We start from the raw sequence: 27,778 nt of genomic DNA, 5'->3' as shown, positions 1-27,778 counted from the left end.
ACCTCAAGGAATTTCTATACTGTGACATAGAGGATTCCATATTTTCTTGTTTTCTTCTCTTTCTTATGAGCAGGAGCAAAGACAAAAGCATTCTTGTTGAGGCTGATCCTGAACCTGAAAGGACCTTGAAGCGAAAGCTAAGAGAAGCTAAGGCACAACTCTCTGTAGAGGACCTAACCGAATTCTTCAAAGAAGAAGAACACATGGCAGCCAAAAACAACAACAATGACAACAATGCAAGGAAGGTGCTGGGTGACTTTACTGCACCTACTCCCGACTTCTATGGGAGAAGCATCTCTATCCCTGCCATTGGAGCAAACAACTTTGAGCTTAAGCCTCAATTAGTTTCTCTAATGCAACAGAATTGCAAGTTCCATGGACTTCCATTGGAAGATCCTCATCAGTTCTTAGCTGAATTCTTGCAAATCTGTGACACTGTCAAGACTAATGGGGTTGACCCTGAGGTCTACAGACTTATGCTATTCCCTTTTGCTGTAAGAGACAGAGCTAGGACATGGTTGGACTCACAACCTAAAGAAAGCCTGAACTCTTGGGAAAAGCTAGTCAATGCCTTCTTGGCAAAGTTCTTTCCACCTCAAAAATTGAGTAAGCTTAGAGTGGAAGTCCAAACCTTCAGACAGAAGGAAGGAGAATCCCTCTATGAAGCTTGGGAAAGATACAAACAGTTAATCAGAAAGTGCCCCACTGATATGCTTTCTGAATGGAGCATCATAGGTATTTTCTATGATGGTCTCTCTGAACTGTCCAAGATGTCTTTGGATAGCTCTGCTGGAGGATCTCTTCATCTGAAGAAGACGCCTACAGAAGCTCAAGAGCTGATTGAAATGGTTGCAAATAACCAATTCATGTACACTTTTGAAAGGAATCCTGTGAACAATGGAACCAATCAGAAGAAAGGAGTTCTTGAGATTGACACTCTGAATGCCATACTGGCTCAGAATAAAATATTGACTCAACAAGTCAATATGATTTCTCAAAGTCTGTCTGGAATGCAAAATGCACCAAGTAGTACTAAGGAAGCTTCATCTGAAGAAGAAGCTTATGATCCTGAGAACCCTTCAATAGAAGAGGTGAATTACATGGGAGAACCCTATGGAAACACCTATAATCCTTCATGGAGAAATCATCCAAATCTCTCATGGAAGGATCAACAGAGACCTCAACAAGGTTTCAACAATAGTAATGGTGGAAGAAACAGGTTTAGCAATAGCAAGCCTTTTCCATCATCTTCTCAGCAACAGACAGAGAGTTCTAAGCAGAATACCTCTGACTTAGCAACCATGGTCTCTGATCTAATCAAAACCACTCAAAGTTTCATGACTGAAACAAGGTCCTCCATTAGAAATTTGGAGGCACAAGTGGGTCAGCTGAGCAAGAAAATTACTGAACTCCCTCCTAGTACTCTTCCAAGCAATACAGAAGAAAATCCAAAAGGAGAGTGCAAAGCCATCAACATGGCCGAATCTGGAGAGGAGGAAGAGGCAGTGAACGCCACTGAGGAAGACCTCAATGGACGTCCACTGGCCTCCAATGAGTTCCCCAATGAGGAACCATGGGAATCTGAGGCTCAAAATGAGACCATAAAGATTCCATTGGACTTACTTCTGCCATTCATGAGCTCTGATGAGTATTCTTCCTCTAAAGAGGATGAGTATGTCACTAAAGAGCAAGTTGCTAAATACCTTGGAGCAATCATGAAGCTAAATGACAAGTTATTTAGAAATGAGACTTGGGAAGATGAACCCCCTTTGCTCACCAAAGAACTGGATGACTTGTCTAGCCAGAAACTGCCTCAAAAGAGACAGGATCCTGGGAAGTTTTCAATACCTTGCACCATTGGCACCATGACCTTCAAGAAGGCCTTGTGTGACCTAGGGTCAAGTGTAAACCTCATGCCTCTCTCTGTAATGGAGAAGTTAGGGATCTTTGAGGTGCAAGCTGCAAAAATCTCACTAGAGATGGCAGACAATTCAAGAAAACAAGCCTATGGACTTGTAGAGGATGTTCTGGTAAAAGTTGAAGACCATTACATCCCTGCTGATTTCATAGTCCTAGAGACTGGGAAGTGCATGGATGAATCCATCATCCTTGGCAGACCCTTCTTAGCCACAGCAAGGGCTGTGATTGATGTTGATAGAGGAGAATTGATCATTCAAGTGAATGAGGAATCCTTTGTGTTTGAGGCTCAAGGATATCCCTCTATCATCATGGAGAGGAAGCATGAAGAGCTTCTCTCAAAACAGAGCCAAACAGAGCCCCCACAGTCAAACTCTAAGTTTGGTGTTGGGAGGCCACAACCAAACTCTAAGTTTGGTGTTGAACCCCCACATTCAAACTCTAAGTTTGACGTTGGGAGGTTCCAACATTGCTCTGAGTATCTGTGAGGCTCCATGAGAGTCCTCTGTCAAGCTACTGACATTAAAGAAGCGCTTGTTGGGAGGCAACCCAATGTTATATTTTATCTATTCTCTTTTGTTATTTTATGTCTTTTGTAGGTTGATGATCATGAGAAGTCACAAAATCAATGAAAAAAGCAAAAACAGAATGAAAAACAGAAAGAAAAATAGCACACCCTGGAGGAGAGCTTGCTGGCGTTTAAACGCCAGTGAGGCTAGCTGTTGGGCGTTTAACGCCCAGTCTGGCACCATTCTGGGCGTTTAACGCCAGAAAGGGGCACCAGACTGGCGTTAAACGCCAGAAAAGGGCAAGAACTTGGCGTTAAACGCCAGAAATGGGCACCAGCCCGGCGTTTAACGCCAGAATTGGCTCAAAACGCAATTTTGCTTGCCATTTGGTGCAGGGATGACTTTTCCTTGACACCTCAGGATCTGTGGACCCCACAGGATCCCCACCTACCCCACCACTCTCTCTCTTCTTCACCCATTCACCAATCACCTCAACACCTCTTCCCCAAAAACCCTTCACCTATCAAATCCCATCTTTCTCTACACCACTCACATCCATCCTTCATAAAATCCCACCTACCTCACCATTCAAATTCAAACCACTTTCCCACCCAAACCCACCCTCACTTGACCGAACCCTACCCCTCCCCCACTCCTATATAAACCCTTCTTCACTCCTTCATTTTCACACAACCTAAACACCACTTCTCCCCCTTTTGGCCGAACACAAAGCCACTCCCTTCTTCCTCATTTCTTCTCCTTCTACTCTCTTCTTTCTTCTTTTGCTCGAGGACAAGCAAACCTTTTAAGTTTGATGTGGTAAAAGCATTGCTTTTTGTTTTTCCATAACCATTTATGGCATCCAAGGCCGGAGAAACCTCTAGAAAGAGGAAAGGGAAGGCAAAAGCTTCCACCTCCGAGTCATGGGAGATGGAAAGATTCATCTCAAGGGTGCATCAAGACCACTTCTATGAAGTTGTGGCCTTGAAGAAGGTGATCCCCGAGGTCCCTTTTTCACTCAAAAAGAGTGAATATCCGGAGATCCGACATGAGATCCGAAGAAGAGGTTGGAAAGTTCTTACCAACCCCATTCAACAAGTCGGAATCTTGATGGTTCAAGAGTTCTATGCCAATGCATGGATCACCAAGAACCATGACCAAAGTGTGAACCCGGATCCAAAGAATTGGCTTACTATGGTTCGGGGGAAATACTTGGTTTTTAGTCCGGAAAATGTAAGGTTGGCATTCAACTTGCCCATGATGCAAGGAGATGAACATCCTTACACTAGAAGGGTCAACTTTGATCAAAGGTTGGACCAAGTCCTCACAGTCATTTGTGAAGAGGGCGCCCAATGGAAGAGAGATTCAAGAGGGAAGCCGGTTCAATTGAGAAGGCATGACCTCAAACCCGTGGCTAGAGGATGGTTGGAGTTTATCCAACGCTCAATCATTCCCACTAGCAACCGGTCCGAAGTTACTATAGACCGGGCTATCATGATTCATAGCATCATGATTGGAGAAGAAATAGAAGTTCATGAGGTTATAGCTCAAGAACTCTATAAGGTGGCGGACAAGTCCTCTACCTTGGCAAGGTTAGCCTTTCCTCATCTCATTTGTCACCTCTGTTATTCAGTTGGAGTTGACATAGAGAGAGACATCCCCATTGATGAGGACAAGCCCATCACTAAGAAGAGGATGGAGCAAACAAGAGACCCCTCTCATCATCAAATCCCTGAGATGCCTCAAGGGATGCACTTTCCTCTACAAAACTATTGGGAGCAACTAAACACCTCCCTAGGAGAATTGAGTTCCAACATGGGACAACTAAGGGTGGAGCACCAAGAACACTCCATCATCCTCCATGAAATTAGAGAAGATCAAAGAATGATGAGAGAGGAGCAACAAAGACAAGGAAGAGACATTGAGGAGCTCAAGCACTCCATAGGATCTTCAAGAGGAAGAACAAGCCGCCATCACTAAGGTGGACCCGTTCTTTAATTTCCTTGTTCTTTATTTTCCTGTTTTTCGAAAATTATGCTTATGTTTATCTATGTTTGTGTCTTGTGATCATTAGTGTCTTAGTGTCTACGCCTTAAAGTTATGAATGTCCTATGAATCCATCACCTTTCTTAAATAAAAAAATGTGCTTAATTGAAAAAGAAAAGAATTGCATGAATTTTGAATTTTATAACAGTTTGATTATTTTGATGTGGTGGCAATACTTTTGTTTTCTGAATGTATGCTTAAACAGTGCATATGTCTTTTGAATTTGTGGTTCATGAATGTTGGCTCTTGAAAGAATGATGAAAAAGGAGACATGTTACTGAGGATCTGAAAAATCATAAAAATGATTCTTGAAGCAAGAAAAAGCAATGAAAAAAAAAAGAAAATTTCGAAAAAAAAAGAAAGAAAAAGAAAACGAAAAAAAAAAGAGAGAAGAAAGAAAGAAATAAAGTTGTGATCCAAGGCAAAAAGAGTGTGCTTAAGAACCCTGGACACCTCTAATTGGGGACTCTAGCAAAGCTGATTCACAATCTGAAAAGGTTCACCCAATTATGTGTCTGTGGCATGTATGTATCCGGTGGTAATACTGGAAGACAGAGTGCTTTGGGCCACGGCCAAGACTCAATAAGTAGCTATGTTCAAGAATCATCATACTTAACTAGGAGAATCAATAACACTATCTGGATTTTGAGTTCCTAAAGAAGCCAACCATTCTGAATTTCAAAGGATAGAGTGAGATGCCAAAACTGTTCAGAGGCAAAAAGCTAAAAGCCCCGCTCATCTAATTGATACTGATCTTCATAGATATTTTTAGAATTCATTGCATATTCTCTTCTTTTTATCTTATTTGATTTTCAGTTGCTTGAGGACAAGCAACAATTTAAGTTTGGTGTTGTGATGAGCGGATAATTTGTACGCTTTTTGGCATTGTTTTTAGTATGATCTAGTTAGTTTTTAGTCTATTTTTATTAGTTTTTAGTTAAAATTCACTTTTCTAGGCTTTACTATGAGTTTGTGTGTTTTTCTGTGATTTCAGGTATTTTCTGGCTGAAATTGAGGGACCTGAGCAAAAATCTGATTCAGAGACTGAAAAGGACTGCAGATGCTGTTGGATTCTGACCTCCCTGCACTCGAAGTGGATTTTCCGGAGCTACAGAAGCCCAATTGGCGCGCTTTCAATGGCGTTGGAAAGTAGACATCCTGGGCTTTCTAGCAATATATGATAGTCCATACTTTGCCCAAGATTTGATGGCCCAAACCGGCGTTCAAAGTCACCCTCAGAAATCCCAGCGTTAAACGCCGGAACTGGCACCAAAGTGGGAGTTAAACGCCCAAACTGGCATAAAAGCTGGCGTTTAACTCCAAGAAGAGTTTCTACACGAAAATGCTTCAATGCTCAGCCCAAGCACACACCAAGTGGGCCCGGAAGTGGATTTTTATGTCATTTACTCATCTCTGTACACCCTAGGCTACTAGTTCTCTATAAGTAGGACCTTTTACTATTGTATTTTCATCTTCTGATCTTTGGAATCTTTTGATCTTTAGATCTTTTGATCATTGGGAGGCTGGCCATTCGGCCATGCCTAGACCTTGTTCTTATGTATTTTCAACGGTGGAGTTTCTACACACTATAGATTAAGGTGTGGAGCTCTGCTATACCTCGAGTATTAATGCAATTACTATTGTTCTTCTATTCAATTCCGCTTGTTCTTGTTCCAAGATATCACTTGTCCTTCAACTTGATGAATGTGATGATCCGTGACACTCATCATCATTCTCACCTATGAACGTGTGACTGACAACCACCTCCGTTCTACCTTAGATTGGGTGGATATCTCTTGGATTCCTGATACACGCTGCATGGTTGATCGCCTGACAACCGAGTGCTCGCCTGACAAACGAGCCAGCCATTCCGTGAGATCAGAGTCTTCGTGGTATAGGCTAGAACTGATGGCGGCATTCAAGAGAATCCGGAAGGTCTAACCTTGTCTGTGGTATTCTGAGTAGGATTCAATGATTGAATGACTGTGACGTGCTTCAAACTCCTGAAGGCGGGGCGTTAGTGACAGACGCAAAAGAATCACTGGATTCTATTCCGGCCTGATCGAGAACTGACAGATGGATAGCCGTGCCGTGACAGGGTGCGTTGAACATTTCCACTGAGAGGATGGGAGGTAGCCACTGACAACGGTGAAACCCTTGCTTAAGCTTGCCATGGAAAGGAGTAAGAAGGATTGGATGAAGACAGTAGGAAAGCAGAGAGACGGAAGGGACAGCATCTTCATACGCTTATCTGAAATTCCTACCAATGAATTACATAAGTATCTCTATCTTTACCTTTATGTTTTCGTATATCATCATTCATATCCATTTTGAGTCTGCCTGACTAAGATTTACAAGGTGACCATAGCTTGCTTCATACCAACAATCTCTGTGGGATCGACCCTTACTCGCGTAAGGTTTATTACTTGGACGACCCAGTACACTTGCTGGTTAGTTGTGCGAAGTTGTAGTGATCACAATTTCGTGCACCAGGCGGCATAGCTGGCGTTGAACGCCAGCCAAGAGCATAGTGTTAGGCGTTCAACGCCCATAAAGAAGGGCAAGGAATCTGAATTTCCTAGCCTCTCAGGACCAGTAGGTCCCACAACATCTTTACCTACCCCACTTCTTGTCTCTTCTTTTTCACACTTCCCTTTACATTGTTCGCTATAAACCCTAACCCAATCACATCTATATCACTTCCCCAAACCATCATCATAAGTCCCACCAACCCCCACCCACTTCAAAATCAAAATTTTCTCCCATTTACCCCACCCATGACCGAACCCTAACCTAGCCCACTCCTATAAATACCCCCTCTTACTAACCCTTCATACACACACTTCATACACTCTAAAGCTCCCTTGGCCAAATTCCTTTTCTCCTTCCATTTCCATCTATTTTCTTCTTCTTCTTCTACTCCATTCTTCTCTTTTGTTTATTTTTGCTCAAGAACGAGCAAAGTTTTAAGTTTGGTGTGGAAAAAGTGTTGCTTTTTGCTTTTCATTACCACTTATAGCACCCAAGGTTGGAGAACCCTTTAGAAAGAGGAAAGGAATGGCCGTAGACACCACCTCCAAATCTTGGGATATGGAGAGATTCATAACCAAAGCCCACCAAGACCACTTCTATGAAGTAGTGACAGAGAAGAAGGTGATCCCTGAAGTCCCTTTTAGGCATAAGAAGAATGAGTATCCGAAAATCCGAAGAGAGATCCGGAAAAGAGGTTGGAAAGTCCTAACCAATCCCATCAAAGAGGTTGGGATCTTATGGTGCAAGAGTTCTATGCTAATGCATGGGTCACAAAAAACCATGACATTAGTGTGAACCCAAATCCCAAGAATCGGAGCACCATGGTCCGAGGGAGAATCTTAGATTTTAGTTCAGAAAATATGAGGTTGGCGTTCAACTTCCCTTTGATGCAAGGAGACCCACATCCTTACACTAGAAGAGTCAACTTTGATCAAAGACTAGATCAAGTGCTCTCAGACATCTGTGTGGAAGGAGCACAATAGAAAAGAGATTTCCGAGGCAAACCCATTCAACTAAGAAGGCTTGACCTCAAGCCCTTAGTTAGAAGATGGTTGGAATTCATCCAACGCTCTATCATCCCTACTAGCAATCGGTCAGAAGTGAGCATTGACAGAGCCATCATGATTCAATGCATCATGATTAGGTGTGAGGTGGAAGTACATGAGGTGATACCTCAAGAATTGTACAAGATAGCTGAAAAGCCTTCCACCAAAGCAAGGTTAGCTTTCCCTCACCTCATTTATCACCTACGCAATTCAGTTGGAATTGTCATAGAGGGAGACATCTTCATTGAGGAGGACAAGCCCATCACTAAGAAGAGGATGGAGCAAACTAGAGAGCATGCACATGTGCCTGTGCAACCGCCTCAGCAAGAACTCCCTGGGATACCTCAAGGGATGCAATTTCCTCCTCAAGGCTATTGGGACCAATTGCATAATTTTCTTGGAGAATTGAACACTAATATGGAGTAATTGTGGTTAGAGCATCAAGAGCATTCCACCATCCTCAATGAAATTAAAGAAGATCAAAGGGCTATGAGGGAAGAATAAGAGAGACAAGGGCGTGACATTGAAGAGATCAAGCACTACATTAGATCCTCAAGGAGGAGTAGTAGCCGCCGTTATTAAGGTGGATTCGTTCTCTTAATCCCCTTTTCTTATGTTATTTTTTTGTTTTCTGTTATGTTTTATTGTCTCTTCTCTTGTTCTTATTGCATGATCATTTCTATCTATGTCTTAAAGTTATAAAATGTTCCATATATCTCTCACCTCACTTAAAAGAAAATTTTATTTGAAAATAATTGAGAGATACATGAATTTCAAGTTTATCTTAAGAATAGTTCAATTATCTTGATGTGGTGGCATTGCTTTTGTTTTCTGAATATATGAATGAACAGTGCATATTTGAAATTGAAATTAAGAATGTTGGCTCTTGAAAGAATGATGATAAAAGTGAACTATTATTGGTAATCTGAAAAATTAAAAAAAATTGATTCTTGAAGCAAGAAAAAGTAGCAAAAAAGTAATAAAAGAATATATATATATATATATATATATATATATATATATATATATATATATATATATATATATGCTTGTGAAAAAAGAAAGAGAAATAAAAAGCAGAAAAAGCCAATAGCTCTTTAAACCAAAAGGCAAGAGAAAAAAGCCAATAACCCTTTAAACCAAAAGGCAAGGGTAAAAGGATCCAAGGCTTTAAGCATCAATAATTAGGAGGGCTTAAAAGGAGTAAAATCTTGGCCTAAGCACTCCAAATGGACAATGTCCCTAACTATATGCTTGTGGTGTGAAGGTGTCAAGTAAAAAAGTTTGAGACTGAGCAGTTAAAGTCGTGATTCAAAGTAAAAAGAGTGTGCTTAAGAACTCTGGACACCTCTATCTGGGGATTTTAGCAAAGCTGAATCACATTCTGCAAGGGTTCACCCAGTTAAGTGTCTGTGGCATTTATGTATCCGGTGGTAATACTGGAAAATAAAGTGCTTAGGGTCATGGCCAAGATTCTAAAAAGCTGTGTTCAAGAATAAAAAAGAACTGAACTAGGATAGTCAATAATATCATCTGGATTCTAAGTTACTAAGGTGCCAACACTTCTGAGTTTCAATGGATAGTGAGATACCAAAACTATTCAAAAGCAAAAAGCTACTAAGTCCCTCTCATCTAATTAAAACTGAGCTTCATTGAAAATTCTGAGATTTATTGTATCTTACTCTTCTTTTTATCCTACTTTGTTTTTAGTTGCTTGGGGACAAGCAACAGTTTAAGTTTGGTGTTGTGATGAGCGGATATTTTATACGCTTTTTGCCATCATTTTCATATAGTTTTTAGTATGTTTGTTTAAGTTTTATTAAGTTTTCATAGGTTTTAGTACAAAATCCATATTTTTGGATTCTACTTTGAGTTTGTGTGTTTTTATGCAATTTCAGGTATTTTCTGGCTGAAATTGAGGAGCTAAAGCTAAAGTCTAATTCAGAGGTAGAGAAAGCATTGCAGATGCTATCAGGATCTGATCTCCTTACACTCAAAAGCACTTTTCTGGAGCCACAGAAGTCCAAATGGAGCGTTCTCAATGACTATGGAAAGCTAACATTCACTGCTTTCCAGAAATGTATAATAGTCCATACTTTGCTTCAAAATTGAAAGCCCAAAACTGGCGTTCAACGCCAGCTTCCAGCCCTAGTCTGGTGTCCAATACCCAAGGGAGAAGAGACCAGTGGTCAACGCCCTAGAGGCCTCCTAGCACGTGGATCTCAATCAAGCTCAGCCTAAACACTCACCAAATGGGCCTTAGAAGTGGATTTTAGCACTAAAAGACTATTTTACCCTTCTTATGTAATCCTTAGTCATCAGTCTAGTATTTATTTGAGAACTTTTATTCTTTTAGGGGATTCGGTCATGGATCTTAGACACTTTACATGTTTTTCATTGTATTTTATATCAGTATGAGTTTCTAAACCTCCTAACTTGAGGGGAGGAGCTCTGCTGAGTTTTATGGATTAATAAAGTATTATTGTTTTATCTTCAATCCATGTTTGATTCTCTATTCTAAGATGTATCTTCGTTCTTCATCCTTATGAATGCATTGAACTGGCATAATGTTATCTCATTCTACATGGGTTCAGAGTGAGTCTTTCATCGGACAATGATGAAACACTAGCTTGATTATACATCTCTTAGACGGCTAATCCACGACTTCGTTGGGGACTTCTCGAGACACCAGTTCAGCCGAGGTATGGGGAGATTAGAGTCTTTGTGGTAGAGGCTAGAACCAAAGGCGCAGCATTCTCTGATCCGGAAGATTCAACCTTGTTTGTGGCGTTTTGAGTAGGATCACTAAGGGGAATAGACTGTAGGAGCTTCACCCTCAATCAAACTGGATCCGCACTAACCCTGGAGTTCAGATCTCACTACAAGAAAAAGCAATATTTGTAACAAAAAAATAGTTACAAAAAATCGAAATTTTGAAACAAAAGGATTTTGTAATAAAAAAAAGGGTCGTTGCAGTATGTCCCGTTACAAAAAGTTTTTGTAACAAAAAACAGAACTGTTACAATTCAAAGTGATATTTTGTAACAAATTTTTCTTATACAAAAAATCAGAAGTCATTACAAAAGTGGTAACAAATTTTGATGTTCAAAGTATTTTTCGTGACAATCTATTTTTTTCTATCATAAAATTTTGTTACAAAATATAACTTGATTTTGTAACATTTTTTTCTTTAGTTACAAAAGTAAAATAATTATTTTGTAACAATTTTTTAATACAAATTGCATGCATAATTTACTAAATTATTTTTTTAATTAACTAATATATTAATTATTTTACTAAGCAAGTCTACATTTATATAATATGTAAAAACATACTTAATTAAAACATGTCTCATTTAGCTAAAATTGTTTTAAAATAAAATAACATTAGTGAGTACATTGATTAGTTCTACAAGTTATATGTCTTGCACAAGTTCAACCAAAAGTTAAAAGTTCTAACATAGATTAGTGTCTCTATAAATCAAAATATTCTTGAGTCATCAAGGTAGCATGTGGTCACCATTTCAGCACTCCTGTAAATAAGAAAAACCGAAACAAAAAATTAGAAACAAGATATAACACTAATTATAATTTTTTTTCATTAAGTTTTATCCAAAATATTTAAAAAATTTTAGGCAAAACCTTTCCTAAAACTTGGATATTTCTACCATCTACGGTTTCAACAAAAACAACCAAATTTATCAAACCAAATAATAAGACATTTGTCATTTATCAACTATGACACAAGTAAAATGTAATAAATAGAACCATGAGTAATGCATAAACTAAGTTTTGCCAACATTCAACACTACAAAAGCCACACAAAGTTATAACAAATTACTCAAAAAACAGTATGACTAAGAAAATACTAGTTCAAAGATTAGACACAGGCAGCTAACATAAACTGGCCATGGCTAGGTGAGCAACCTTGAAATTTTGTAGAATGAAAAAAAATTACAAACACTAGTATGGATTGGGTAATTTTGTTATTGTCCCTTTCCCTTAGCCACTCTCCTGTTTATGATGTGTCATTTATTCCCTTCCATCATCACTACAACTGTTGAACCATATCCCTCTATTTTGAGAGAATAGATGATAATCAGCAAAAGAAAATACTGTTGAGGGACAGCACCACACCGCAACTTCTCAACATCATAAGGTTTAAACAAAGGGGAACAAGACTTCAAATGACAAGGTAACAAGGGAAAATAATATATCTCCATTTTCCTGATTAGAAATTTGAACTTAAAGAGTCACAAAACTAGACAAAAAGCAAATAGAGCTTCAAATTAATCAACAACAAATGCACACACAATGCAATCACTATAAACACAAGTAACTATTCGAAAGGTATTTAGGTCATTTCCAACAACATATTACACCAATTGAAACTATGATAACATTAAATGAATTCAAGGACTGAAACCATAAACAATTAACTTTAGAATCAGAAGTTCAGATCTTAACACCATAATCAAATTATTTACCCCAAAAACAGGCACTATTGAGAATGATATATACAAAACACTAGTATTTGCTCTCGGCAGTAGTGGGCTTTGGTGATGGCTGAGCAACGGGCAGAAAAAATGGAGACAGAGCGAGTTGTACGAAACCTGAATAGCAACCCCAGCAGCCCGCTCTGGCAGCAACAGTAATCGCAGTTTCGATAACTGACAAAGAGTGGAAGGAAACAAGGTAGCAGAAATAGGATAACATAGCGTAAAAGTGGAAGTAGAACAAGTTAAAGGAGCGAAGGACCTAAACCGAAAAGGTAGCAAAGACACCTCCATCAGTGACTCCATAGACAGCGCGAAGCTCAGTGGTGGTCACGACAGCTTCCAACGAGCCCAGCAATGACAGTAGCAACGGTGGTAGCCTCCGTCATTCTTCTTCGCGTCTCTTTTTGTCTCATTCTACTTCTTGACAATGACAACGCGGGGCAGCGGCGAAGGCACAAAGAACACCCCTCCTCCTCTTCTTCGCGGCTGAGACGAGGCCTTCGGTGGCATTAGCGGCGTTGGAGGCTTCAGTGGCGAACGAAATGGCCTTCTCCTCCTTTCCTCATTGCGGCTCCTCTCTCTCTCTCTCTCTCTCTCTCTCTCTCTCTCTCTCTCTCTCTCTCTCTCTCTCTCTCTCTCTCTCTCTCTCTCTCTCTCTCTCTCTCTCTCTCTCTCTCGCACCGATGCCTTCTCCATGGTGGAACTCAACAGAGACGACGGCGACCTCAACCGCATCGGCTTGGTCGCGATGGAGGCGGCCCCCTTCCTCCCTCGTTTCCCTCACGCTCTTTCCTCTCTCTTCCTTCCTCTTCTCCGTTCTTCTAATTTCCCCTTTCTCCCTCTCTCTCTCTGAGTGTGCGTGTGTTAGTGGATTTAGGGCACAAATTAGAGATTTTGTGTATTAGGGTTTGAATTAGAAATGTTCATAATAATTTTATAAAATATTTAAAATAAAATACTAATTTAAAATTTAAATATGATATTATAAAGATTATTTTTAAAAAGTATAAAATTTTATTTATCAATAAATCAATATACTTAAATAATTATTTTTAATTTAAATTATACAGTAAACATACTGATCACATTTTACAAAATACAATTTAAATTTGAAAATGTCTTAAATTAAATTATACAGTACTTTTATTACTGAATTTTAATTTCAAATTATAAGAAATAACTAATAATAAGATCTTTAATAATAATTATATAAAAATATTATTTAATTATAAATTTTTAAATTATTTTTAAATAAATACTCTAATTTTAAGAATTAAAGATAATTAAATTAATTATTCTTCAAATGCTATTTTATTATTGATTTATAAATTATTTTTAAATAAACACTAATTAAGATAAAATTGGAGATAATTAAATTAATTTTTTTATTCATAAAATTAAAAGTATTTAATTTAAAAATTTTAAATATTTAAATCAAATCATATAAAATTTTATATTTTTTTCAATTACTAAAAATTTCAAAAAATTTATTTTGAATAAATATAATAAATTATAAATGACTTATTATTTAATTTTTGAAATAATTTTAAACTTAAAGTATGTTAGTTTGACTTTAATATTTTTAGTAAAATAAATTTTTGAATATAAAATCTTAAATAATATAATAAATTATAAATTATTCATTATGTTAATTTTCAAAAATTTGAATTCTTATATTTAATATGTTGAAATAAAATTTTTTATTAGTTACAAAAATTTTTTGAATTTTGTTACAAATAAATAACTTGTTACAAAAATATTATATTTTGTGACAAATTAATGTTTTGTTATAAAATATTTAGAGCTTTTGAAACAAATATATATTTTGTTACAAAATATTTTGAATTTTTGTAGCAATATAATCTTTTGTTACAAAATATTATAATATTTTGCAACAAAACAACAATTCGATACGAAAGCCAACATAATTTGTAACAAAAAAAATCATATAGTTACAAAATATTAAAATATTTTGTAACAAATTTTTTTGTTGTTACAAAAAAAATCATAATTTGTAACAATTTTAAATTTCATACAAAATTTTTGTTACAAATGCTCTATTTTCTTGTATTCTGGAGGAGCATTGGTGACCTCTCAAGAAAGGCGTTGATCACATACAGCCTGTCATAGAAGAAATCATTTACAGTTGGAGGAGACAGTGAAACCGAATTGATCTAGAAGAACAAGGCATCTCCAAGCCTTAACCATCTTTATATCATTGCATTCACTATCAACTGAGTAACGTTTTATTTATTTTCTTTTTATGCGTCTAAACAATCCAACAACTTTTCTATCTGTCTGACTAAGATCTACAAGATAACCATAGCTTACTTCAAATCACAATCCTCGTGGGATCAACCCTGACTCACTCAGGTATTACTTGGACGACTTAGTGCACTTGCTGGTTTAGTTGTGCGAAGTGTAATTCCGCACACCACATTGTTATTAGTTTCATATTGAAAATTGGGTTTCCATGGTGCAAAAGGTTATTAGTTGTGGTATTCTTTAGTTTTGCTGGAAACTTTTATAAATGGCATAACTATTTGTTAATATTTGTTATTTGTCCAAGTTGCAGCATAGCTAAAAGAAGAAATATAATTATCAGGTAGTAGTAAGTAGTAACTTTTGGTAAATAGAGAGTTTGCACTTACTAAGTTAGTGCTTTGTCTCATGTATCCTGTGTTCTTTATTTTAGAGGTACAAAAATATACAAAAATGTATCATGTATCATGTGTTCTTTAAATTTATTTTATTTTCAGGTACATATGTCTGTGTATGTGCAACTAATAATCTACAATTCTACATGCATGCTTACTTGATGCCTTCACAATTTCACCTGTCATTTCCTGCATGCGCTAAATAATACTTATCCACATAAATCAATTTTCCTAAGTGCATTGAAAACGATTTTAGTAGAAGGACTCATCTTTTAAATATCCTTATTTAATGATTTTTCCTCATTTTAAATAGATTGATACAGTAACCTTTCCCACAAGAACCAGAATTTAATGGCCAACGAGTGGTTACGTTTCACTATTAGAGAGACTTCATATTCTTCCGACATTATCGGTATGTATCCCTTTATATTAGACTTTTGCTCTGCCTCTTTAGCCCATTCTGTCATTCCATATACACACCACATATATACCACTAACAATATTTATTTTTCTCTTAATAATTTTATTTTTTAATTCAATTCCTATATTATTTTTTAATTTAATTCCTAACCAAAATTTTGTACTAAAGATATGATTATCCTTCCTATCTGCTTCTGCCACATTGCTTGTTTAAATTTTTAAATTCTGACATACATTTTCATCGAGATACGGTTTTAACAAAAAGGAATATATATGTATGTGCATATCCTATAACTATTTCTCATACAAATTATATAAATCATCTAATAAAGTCTTTTACTAGCCTTGCTTCAGGCTCCTTTGATCTATGCACTTACTTCCTTTGAATTTTCAGTTATTAATCTGTAAATAAAAATTGTTGAATATACCTTGTTACCTACTTACTAATTTGCTTATGAAAATTGTCTCATTTGTGTTATTTTCTGCTTATTAATCTATAGAGAATGGAAGAGAATTATCGACCTAATTCAAAACAAGCTAAGCGTCAATGGACACCACATGAAGATGCAAAACTAGTTCAATGTTTAGTGAAGCTTGCAACTACTTGTTGAAAGTGTGACAATGGCACATTTAAATCTGGTTATGGAAAACATTTGAAAAAAATGCTTCATGAAAAGATCCTTGGATGTGATCTTTAGGTACAGTTTTTTTTTTTTTACATAATACTTGTTTTCTTTGTTTATAATTGTATAGTTGTATTATAATTGTATAGTTTGTTAATTAGATAATTTGAATCTATTTATTAGGTAAATCATTTATAGTTTGTTAATTTATAATAGAAGAATGCCTTTTTGTTAATTCAGTTTATTGAATTTAATCTTAGTAGTAATAATTCTAAATTGTTATGCTATGTTTAGGTTAATCTACACATTAAATCAAGGGTGAAATTGCTAAAAAAGATAATATTTTACAATAGTTGAGATGATGGGCACGGCTAGGAGTGGATTTGGTTGGAACGACAAAGATAAAATGATTGTGGTGGAGCGACAAATTTTCAATAAATGGAAAAGTGTAAATTCTAAATAACTTTCTTAATACAAGTATATTTATCTTAACCTTTTAATATGTATTGCTTATTTATTTTTCTTTTAATTCCAGTCCCATCCTAATGCTAATTGTAACAGTCCAGACCACCCGCTAGCACGATATTGTCCGCTTTGGCACACAAAGACTCACAGTTTTGTCTTTGATGATAGGGATGATAGCCAAAACCCCCACATTCACTCGTCAAAATGCGTCATGCTGGGAGAGGTATCCACACCCTTATAAGGCATGCTTCGTTCTCCTCCCCAACCGATGTGGGACCTTACAATCCATCCTCCTAAGGAGCCCAGTGTCCTCGCGCTCTGATACCATCTGTAATAGCCCAGACCACTCGCTAGCACGATATTGTCCGCTTTGGCACACAAGGCCTCACAGTTTCGCCTTTGATGATAGGGATGATAACCGAAACCATACACACTCACTCATCAAAACACGTCATGCTAGGGAGAGGTATCCATACCCTTATAAGGCATGCTTCTTTTCCCTCCCCAACCGATGTGGGACCTTACACTAATGGCTTCTGCAATAAACCATTTCCACATTTTGAAGAGTTAGGAATAGCATTTGGTAGAGATAGGGCTCAAAGAGGTAGTGCAAAAAATGTAACTCAAGCAGTTGCTACAATGGAGGCTGAGCACAAAGCAACCTTGAGTAATCGGCAAGTGAATGAAAACACCCAAGTAAATTTGGAAGAGACCGGAATGGAATATGAAGCTGATTCTCAAGTACGTAAGCAATTGACTTTAAATCATGTACATAAATTCACTTATTGTTGACCCTGCTGCTGTGTATTTTCTTGGATTCTTAAGTGATTGTTCATTAGTTCAATAGTTACTATTTTTTTTTATTCTTCATTAGTTCAATAGTTACTGTTTTCTTGATTCTTGATTCACTTATTCATATATTATTCATATAATACTCGGTTACATTTACTTTAACCTGTGACTGTGACTAGCCTTAACTATTTCCATCATTTTGAGCATTTAAATAGAAATACTGATCTTCATTTCTGTTGAGTATAATAACAAAAAAGAAAAGAAAATGAATGCAATTATGCAAACAGAATTAGAATCAGGGTAGTTAATATTCTATTAGGTTCTGTTTAGTTAGTTAGTGTTGTTAGTCTTACTGGCCAAGGCAGAGGTAACACTTGTATATACAAGTATAGAGCATGTAAAATCAGTTAGGCTACTTGTTCTTCATTTCTACCAATATTTGAATAATCTTCTTCAAGTTTATAGTTTTATCATCTCGAGCTTTCTTCTTTCTTTCTTTCTTTCTTTTTCTTGCAACATACTCATCCGTGTTGCTTTCAATTTTTAAGAGCCTCTAACTCCTGGTGTTCCTACTGTTCTCGGTGTTCCTGCTGCTCTCGGTGCTTGTGCTGCTCCTAGTTTTTCATCTATAGAAAGGAATAAAAGAAAAATAGGGAGCAAAAATAAGGAAGTGATTGACATAGTAGTAGAATCAATGAGAAATATGAAAGGTACTTATCAAGAACACACAACCGTTTTAGTTGATATGGTTTCTTGTTTTAAACATGAGAAAGAAGGAATTGAGCGCATAATGAAGCTAATGACACTGTTGAGAGGGATGTTTCTAGTTTGAGCATTGATGATAGAATGAAGGCTGACCTTAGCATTATAAGGGACAATAGTCTGATCGACATGGTGTTCCAACTTCAACCGGAGAAACTTTTGCCATTTTTAAAGAAATTGATTTAAATCTTGCTATTTTTGAATTTTTATAGATTATATTAAATTTCCGATTTTTAAATTTTTAATACATGTGTTTAGATGTTGAGATTTGTTTTGTATAAGTTTAATTATGAATTATGGATTTTTTGAAAATTTAGATAAGTATTTTGTATTAATTTAATTGTGATCTTTGTTATTAGGGATATTTTAGTAAATTTAATTGTGATCAAATTAATTTTAATTAAACATTTGTTATTAGGGGTATTATAGTAAATTTATTAGTAGAGATATTTTTGTAAATTCACAAAACATTTCAATGTAAAAAAAATCGATTAGTTTTATATTTAATTTTTAAAAAAAATTAAAAAATTTGATATTAGAGATATTTTTGGAAATAAAAATAAATATTTTTATCTTAAAATAATTATATTGAATTTTTCTTGAAACATTTTTATATGTAAATTTTTTTATGTATTTATTAAGTTTAGTTATTAACCTTTTAATTTGAATGAGTAAAAGTAATTTGACATATTAAACATATTTAATATTAGGGATATTTTAGTAAATTTTAAAAAATTAAAATCAATAATAATTTTAACTAAAATTTACTAAAATATTTAGTTAAATATTTTAATTTTTTTAAAATTTTTTAAAAATACCCCTAATAATTAAATTTACTAAAATATTTTTTTTAAAAATATTTAGTAGATTTTAATAAAAATTTAAATCAATAATAATTTTAACTAAACATATTTATTATTAGAGTTATTTTAATAAATTTATTATTAGAGATATTTTGCAAATTAAAAAAATCAGTGTAGCAAGTAATATTTAATTAACTTTATATTTAATTTTTAGTTATTAATATTTTAATTTAAATGAGTAAGATTAATTTTAATATACTACATAATATGACTAAGAAATTTAAACTCAACCAAACAAAAATTTATTCATTCCTAGAATTATTACATAATATTTCAAAACATTAAATTTTATAACCAAATATAGAAATATTTCAAGTAATATTATTACTGAGCATTATATTCCTAAGAATAATATTTTTAGTAATAAAATTTAATCTTTCAACCACACACTTAATATATATATGTGTTTTGACAGTTCATAAACAGGCTCTTTTTTTTATATGGAAGTATAAGTAGTGATATATCTTAACATTATAATTTTTGGTGTTTTTTAAAAGTGTGGAAGATACACAAATTAGAGGGTCCGATTTCTATACTTCAAATTTTTTTATTTTTTTTAGTAGAAATCCCTCGATCCGATTTCTGTTCTCTCACAAATTTCTCGGTCCAATTTCACAAATCTCTTGGTCTGATTTCTGTATCCTTACAAATCAGACGGTCCGATTTCGGTACTTCTCACAAATCAGACGGTTCAATTTTTATTTATCTAATTAAACGGTTCCATATTTAAAAATAACATTCTATCAATCCACATTTTAAAAAAATATCATTATTACTCTAATATCAAAAACAAAATCTGTCATAATCACACTTGTCAATTTTTTAAATCTTTTAAAAGATCATTCTATTGAAAACAGGTAGCATTTCGGCACCTATTTACCTCTTTTTTGTTTTTTTTTTAAAAAAAACCCTAGCTGAACGAAGCCCCACCCAACCCCCAGCTTTCTCACTCGCTCGCTCACACTCTCTATAGTCTCTAACGGAGGCAGAGCTGGGAGTTCAGCTCGGTTCACCGCCATCGAATGCTCGCAGCCGTCCCCGCGCGTCTCGCCGGATCCTCCACGTCATATGCTCGCGTCTGGCCTCTCTCCTCCATCTGAGCTCGGCTGCTTGTCCCTCTCTCGCCTCCGCATCTGCTCGAGCGGTGCTTCCTGCTCGTGTCGTCGCCGCGCCTCCCTCGCCTCTCTCCCTCCTCACATCTCTGCTCGAGCTTTGTGGTCCCTCGCGTGCTCGTTGCCGGCGGTCTTGCTCCCTATCGTTCATATTCTGCTAGTTCTCCGCGTTGTAAACATAAGACGGACTGCCGCAGTGCCGCCAGCTTCTCCGCGTCACATCCTTGCTCCTTTTCCTTCATGCTCTTCTTTTTGGAAGACCACCGAAGGTTACTTAATTTTTCTTGCTTACTTTTTTCGTTTTTAATCGGTTGTTCATAAAAAAAATGTGATTTGGTGAATTTAGTTTTTAATGTGATCAAAATGATTTAGTTAAAAATAATTAGTTAATTTTGTGCGTGTTTGTGACTGATTTCTTATGATGCTATATATGTAATGTAATTGACTAATTGCTTGGTTATGAATTTATGATGACACTTGAATTTGTCAATTTGTTGAATGGTAGAATTGAATTTGTTGAATGGGAGGCTTGCTAATTACTAATTTAGTTATGCCGCCGAATGCTGATTTTGAGTTGGTCTGCTAATTTTGAATTTGGAAAGAAAATGTTTGGAGATTGGTATTTAGTTATTTAGTTTTACTTTGTGGTTATGATATTATGATTCTTCTCATAAAAATAATAGGGATGCACCTTATTTTCAATTTTAATTTTGAGGGCTCTGAAATTGTCATATTAGAATTGATTGTTAATTGCCTAATTGATTGTCAATGTGATAGTGTGATTAGAATTAGATAATAGGCTTTGTTAGAATTGATTGTTAATTGCTAATAAAATGTTAGAGTTTATTGTTAATTGCCTAATTGATTAATTGTTAAATGTTAATAGGCTCCAATGCTGCAGTGTGATTGTTAATTGCTTAATTAGAATTGATTGCTAATTGCCTAATTGATTGTCACTATTATTGTGTCAAATTAAGATATTATTGTAGTATTGAGTAATAATGTCTATTTTCGTATTAGTTATTTTAGAAATTGTGACTTGATTGTTGTTAAAGTGTTGGTGAAGATATACATTTCAAAATTTAATTTTATTTAAGTAGGACCGGGTCAGTCGGTTCAACCCGTAACCTACTGGTTGAACCAATGACCCAGTAGTCTGACTGGTTTGATCACCAGTTCGGTTCTGGCAACTATGGTTATTTGTTTGGTATCAATATATAACAAAAACTATATGGAGTTTATTTTATACAAGTTAAATATATTCATGAATAATTTAAATTTATTTTAGAAATATATTTCAGACATAAATACAAAGAAATAGACATTCTTCGTTGCACGGGTACATTGTTTAGTAAAGTAGCAGTAGTAGTAGTAGTAACTAACAAGGAGGCAGGTGTGATGCTAAACAGAGTGGTGAGCTGCTATCATTTCCACCTCATCATGCCTCATGTGATGCTACTCAACGGCGATGATCGGCTACAAAGTTTGTAGCTACCACCACCACCACCACAAGCACGTTGCTTTCCTCAGCCTCATACTCTTTGGGTTTTCACTTCTCCATCACCTTTGCCACGGACCTTGTGATTCATATGAACATGTCCCGCAGTGAGTTTATCTTTCATTGGATTCAAGGTTTGTAAATACTCCTTTTATGCCTCAATAGTGTTTGTATTAATGCTAGTGAATGTAATAGCTTTTTTGTTTGACTATTATCTCTAGAGATTTATTTATTTATTATAAATATTAGTGTGAATGTGCTGATTAATTTTAGAGTCACTATTTCTGATTTGGTGAGTTAGTTTTGTAAATATCTGTAAGTATTGATGATGCTATTGTACGTTTTGATTCATGATTATGAAGATTTGAAGAAATTTGAGGTATGGGGATTTTGAGCTTCGTTACCCATGTGGATGAAATCATTCAATTCTGGCGTGTTTAGTCGTTCGATAAGGATGGTTTGGGCTTGGAGACAGTCCAAAATTTTTTTTATGATGGTTCTTTGTGAAAATGGGATGCGGATGCCCAATTGTTTGTTCTCTGTTCTCAAATGTTAAGTTAGCACTTTGTAACGAGATTTTGTAATCTTTGGGATCTCAATTTACTTCCTTGACTTTCGAAATATGTTGATATCGACTGCCGGCTTGTACTTTGTACTTTGTAGTATTTTATTTTCTTTTCTTTTCAGTGGATTTGGTACTGTTTAATATTGATTAATTGTAGTGAGAAAGTCTATGTGTGCACTGTGTTGTGCTTACTTTTCCATATTGGAGATATCCTTTACATTTATTCCAATCTTAGTAGCAGGTAGCACTTCTAGTAATGCTAAGACTTTGGGTTAAGCAGGAGTATTATCATAAGTAAGGCAAACATCATATGATTTGTAAATTGGGTAAACAATTTTGGGTCCAAGAAGTCTTGTAAACAATTTAGTAACAGAAAATTTACCATGTCATGGTTTACTTTTATTTCTATGAAAATGATTATATAAGTGTTCGTCTGATTAGAAGATTATCAATCATAGATTTTGTATTATTTTGGCGGAAGTTACCACTTAATGCAATGATGAAACAACTTTCAATGAAACCTATGGTGAGTTACTAACTATTGGCAAATAACAAGATAGTGGCCTGATGCGTGTTATGTGCTGTGCACTTATTTGTGTTTCTTATTTTACCTTATTGCTTCATATTTTGGTGCGAATCATGCTGTTGCATTTGGTTCTTCCTTTGTATCACGATTCACAAATTTTCTTGAGAGTGGGACTATATATTCTGAATGATTCTTGCATGTGCATATATTTAGGAATATCTGATTTGCTCCAAGGAATAAGTCTCTACATGAATGAATGGTCTGTTACACCCTTTGACCCATTTTCATGGATTACACCATTTCTTAGTTCTTAAATTATCAAATTATTCACTGATGCGAATAGTAATAGTAATGCCAATGCCGAGACCCAAGAGAAACAAGAGCATGGGCCTAATGAAGCCATTATGCAGAATAACCCAAGTAACAAAAGGGTGAGGAAATTACCCATATGAAAGACTACGAGAAGTCAGTATGAGTGCGTCACAGGGAATTATTAGCTTGTGCTGAGGTCAGAGTTAGTCACAACAGATTGGAAAATGGGTTGTGATATAAAAAGGGAATTATAGTGTAAGAAAAGAGGTTAGATATTATGTTGCTATTTGATAGTGCAGACCTCCCTTGAGCTTAGGGTGGTATTGGTATACTGTTTCATTGATTTTTGCCTTATATATCAATTGAGTACTTCATTGGTCAATTAAGTACACTTATTTTACTTTGCCATATTGCTGCCGTGATTGTTGTGATTTGTGAATTGCTATGAATGTTTGTGGTGACTATTATTCACCCAACAACACTTTATCCTCCCTTCTGCTTTTCTCCAATTCACACCAATTTCTCATACTTCTCAGTGTTTAGAACCTTACATCAAAACACAGTAATCTAATCATGTATTGCCACATTAATCAAAATATTTAATTTACAATAACCACGTTAAAGGTGACATAGGATATAATCAGCATACGAAAATTAATCTCTTAAATAATACCTTGTATTTATGTACACATAGATTAACTTTTTTCAATATACCAAATTATTTAAAGCAATCTTGATTTTGCAATTAAAGGAGTAATGCTTTTCTGATAGTGTTTCTGATATGAGATTTGTTTATTTTCACCTTTACAGATATCTTAGTGGGTTCAATCTATCTAAACTAAGGTAGACTACAAATTTCATGGCAGGCAGTGGCCTGACATCTTTGGGTCGTGTGAAGCTCACTGATTTAGTTCCTTTGGAAGGGTTGCCATCTGATGCCTATAAAATATCAGTTTCAATTTTGTCACAATCATTGGCTCAGTTTTCAGCTGTCATTGTCCAATTTCCAGAAAGTGACGGGTCTCTTCTAAGATCTGGTTTAGAATCTGCCCGCCTCTATTTCCATCAAAGAGAATCATACCCCCCTGCAGATATAATCCATACCGCTGAGTCTCGGGAGTGGTGCAAAACATCTGGTTATTATGCAGATCCTCATTTGTGGCAAGAAAGCTATGATTATAGACCGGGATTAACTCCTTCAGAACCAAACAACTCCATTGAGTTCCCTCCTGCTGGTTTGCAAGATATGTTTGCTTCATTTGGAAAAGCAGCAAGGCATATTCTGGACGCAATTAGCTTCCATTTGAATTTGCGTAGCTTTCCGTTTGCTGAAATACTGGATAATGTTCCCCTTAGAAATAGGGAAATTTCTTCTTCAGTCTTATCTGTTTGCTGTCATGCTAGGCCATCATTTCAGGAGCCACAGCATCATAATATAGCTACTCAAGAGGATGGCCAAATTGTTATGTATCCTGACCAGGATCACCATGTTGATAAAGGCTTGATATCTATTGTCAAGTCTGACAAGGCTGGTTTACAGGTAAGAGACTTTCAAGGTCGATGGATTCTTGTGGATGGAGATCTTGGACCTCAGGAAGCTGTTGTTTATCCTGGTCTTGCTCTCTATCAAGCCACTGCAGGGTATGTAAGCCCTGCATTGCACAAAACTGAGATTAACATGGAGCCTAATATGTATGGACGATGTTCTTTAGCCTTTAAACTTCTGCCTAAATCAATGGCCAATCTTGATTGTTCAGAAATGAGAGCGGCAGGTTATGGAATTGAAGCTCAGTTCCAGCTCCCCGTTCCAGTGGATGATTTTATGCAAAGATCTCATCAAACTGATCATATTTTTAATAGGCCTGGTTTCCAGTGCTTCAATTTTCCACCAACAAATGATGGTATGTAGCATTATAACTATTTGTAATCTGGTTTTTAATTTTCTTTTTAATATACATACATACATACATACATACATACATACATACATACATACATACATACATTGTTTATATTCTTCAAAGCAATTTAAGAACTTGCTCAACTTTGAATTATTTTACTTTCATTTTGAAAAGGTTGCCAATTCAAGCTATGCTTTCCATTTTCAAATGAGATTGTGCAAAAATATGTTGATTGCATTTCCATCCGCACTGGAGGAACTTGAATGAGTGAATTGAAAGGGCATGCATAACATATTTTCTGGGAGAAGTAGCATAGCAAAATAAATTGTTCTTAGGCTGTTTTTCTATTTTATTTTATTTTTTTTAAATATAATCCACAAATATTGCACTTTGGTTATTATACTTGTAGAACTTTATATCGTCATTAATAGTTGGTCTCAAATATGAACATAGGTGTCCAGATTGTGTTTCTTAAAATTTATTATTATTATATTATTATTTATTTGTGACAGAGTTTGACTGTATTGATGTTGATATGGTGTCACTTCTGCTTTGCAAGTAGCCCTTAGTTGAAGGGTTTTAACAGTAGGTCAATTAAATGCTGGAACAGGATCCGGGAAGACTATAAGGAGGAGGAAGCAAAATCCTAAAAGCAAACCTCTGCCACCTTCCAAGCGACTAAGGCTTGAGGCACAACGAGTTTTGAAAGAAAGGGTCCAAGATATTGCAGATAAAAAAGGCATCAAGCTGCGTTTCTGTAATCTCAAGGAATGTGAAAATCACATCCATGCCTTAGACAGCCCATGTGCGAATATACGATTGGAGATAGGGTGGCCACCTGGAGTTCCATTTGTCCACCCCCATGATTTGCCTAACAAGGCAAAGTTGGGTTTTCTTGAGGCATATGAACCTGGTTGGACAGAAGCCCATCAAAACTTGGACAGGCTAGTCAACACTCGGCTAACTTTAACAGTAACTCTCCTTTTGCGATTTTCATGTCTGGATGCTCATGCATATTTTATCCTGTACTGCATCTGTCAAGTAAAGTGTTTCTGGTGCATTTTAAGCTAGTGACCTATATACATTATCTTCATAATAATCAAAAGGTTGAGGGGTTATTTTTCTTTTATTTTTTTATTTTTTTTAAAAAACATGAATGAATAATTCAGGTAGCGGGAGTGACCAGAACCAAGCAAGGGATGATATTCATAACTAGCCCATCGTCGTCATTAATTAACCCCTCTGTAGTCGAAGAATCAAACTTCTAGCAACATAGAAGCATGTTGAGAACAATTATTAGATGTAAAAAGGAGCAATGGACATTAGGAATGAAAGTGTTGGATCAATGCAAAGACCAATAGAAAGATAGACTCTTATCTCTCTCTTGGTTTGTGCATGTGTTTCCATGGTTTGTCAGAGGTTTGCTAATCCTTTTTCATGTCCTCTTCTTTGCTTAAGTAGTTATATGATTAATATTTTCATGAATGATATATTTGCAAGATATCTTGTCTTTTGTTATCTGGGAGTGCACCAATTGGCCCTGGATTAATATCTCCGTATATGGAGCTAGAAACATCAAGTGTGTGTAGACTATGGAAAGTGAAAGATCAAAAACAGCCAGTGGAAGCCTGTATATGAGCAATTGAGATCTGTTATATAATGTTCAATGACCGATGGAACTAGCGCAAATGTGGTGGTACAGTAACTTTGACATGCATTAACTAGATTTAAATTCAATGGACGGCTGTCAGTATGAGCACTATCTTAGGATTCTGAGACAACTATGTTGCATTCACTTGAATCATTGCAGTTTGAGACATGAAATATTGCAGTTTCTTGAACTTTTATAGATTAGTAACTGTTGTGATGTATTTGATGGTGTTTTTGAGGTCTACTTAACATCTTCGAAGTTTACAAGTTAATCGATCATCAAAGTTATGTTGTATTTGGTTGATACTGACATTTCATGTTCATGTTCATGTTCTGGTGTATGCAGGAATCAATCACCCTGATTTCCAGCATATGGGGAACATGTGATCAGGTTGTGAGGTTCTTGGGAGGATAATAAGCTTTTAGTTCTCAATGCTTTGCTGGATCCATTTTTGGCTTGGTTCAAGTTTTCAAGTGGCGAAAAATAAATGACCATTTTGTATCTTCCTAAACTAAGAAGTGGGTATCCAAAATATTTAACTATTAATTAATATGTACTGACTATGTAAAATTATTTCACACAATTAATCAATGAAATTCAAAGATTTAAATGATAATATGACGGTATATATAAACAAATTCAGAGGCTCATTTTTTTTTATATGAGAAGCATGTGTGTGTTGTGCATTATTATGGAGGATGTAGGTGTTAGACATGGATGTGGAATAGTTTTTTCTGAAACAAGGAATGAAAAAATCGGTCTATCCAATTTTTTTATTAAAAAAAGATTAAGCCTATTAATTGGACAGTCCGATTAGTGTGGGAGAGAATTTAAATTTTGGCAAAAATAATCGGATTCTCCGATTTGTATACCCAAAAATTGGATGGTTCGATTTTTACTCCTGACACCATAATTGCGCAAAGTACTTATACACTTTATAATTGTGTTTTACACTATTTCTTTTTCCACATTTAAATTAAAAAGTGCAAATTCAGACATTGGTATTTCACAGATGTTGCACGCGTGAAATAAAAATATAAATACATTACATAGAAGATAATAATAAAATGAATTAATTAAAAG

General features: G+C 35.6%; 1 protein-coding gene and 1 non-coding gene across 13 annotated transcripts; one reads left to right on the top strand and one right to left on the bottom strand.

Annotated features, from left to right (window-relative positions):
- Positions 1-608: 608 nt before the first annotated feature.
- LOC112704757 (small nucleolar RNA R71) lies at positions 609-716 on the bottom strand. Its single transcript, XR_003155365.1, has one exon. It is a non-coding gene; the product is annotated as a small nucleolar RNA R71 (small nucleolar RNA).
- A 19,273-nt stretch (positions 717-19,989) lies between these two features.
- LOC112703397 (uncharacterized) lies at positions 19,990-27,311 on the top strand. Of its 12 annotated transcripts, none has more exons than XR_011864125.1 (6): positions 19,990-20,511; positions 21,652-21,874; positions 23,954-25,044; positions 25,655-25,988; positions 26,214-26,463; positions 27,041-27,311. XR_011864125.1 is itself a non-coding variant. In XM_025754820.3 (5 exons), the coding sequence occupies exons 3-5, from the start codon at positions 24,003-24,005 to the stop codon at positions 27,054-27,056; spliced, it is 1,392 nt and encodes a 463-aa protein (XP_025610605.1). In that variant the 5' UTR covers positions 19,990-20,511; positions 21,652-21,874; positions 23,954-24,002; the 3' UTR covers positions 27,057-27,311. The 12 variants fall into 12 exon arrangements, 6 of the variants coding, with proteins under 6 accessions (XP_025610605.1, XP_025610604.1, XP_072055719.1 ...); XR_003811211.2 differs by having other exon boundaries at positions 26,214-26,740; XR_003154594.3 differs by having other exon boundaries at positions 25,655-26,016.
- Positions 27,312-27,778: the final 467 nt, after the last annotated feature.

This window comes from Arachis hypogaea, chromosome 7 (assembly GCF_003086295.3).
Source record: "Arachis hypogaea cultivar Tifrunner chromosome 7, arahy.Tifrunner.gnm2.J5K5, whole genome shotgun sequence".
In the NCBI taxonomy this organism is placed as follows: Eukaryota; Viridiplantae; Streptophyta; class Magnoliopsida; order Fabales; family Fabaceae; genus Arachis; species Arachis hypogaea.
Note: the sequence above shows the minus strand (reverse complement) of the source record. Positions and strands in the feature narration are given on the sequence as shown.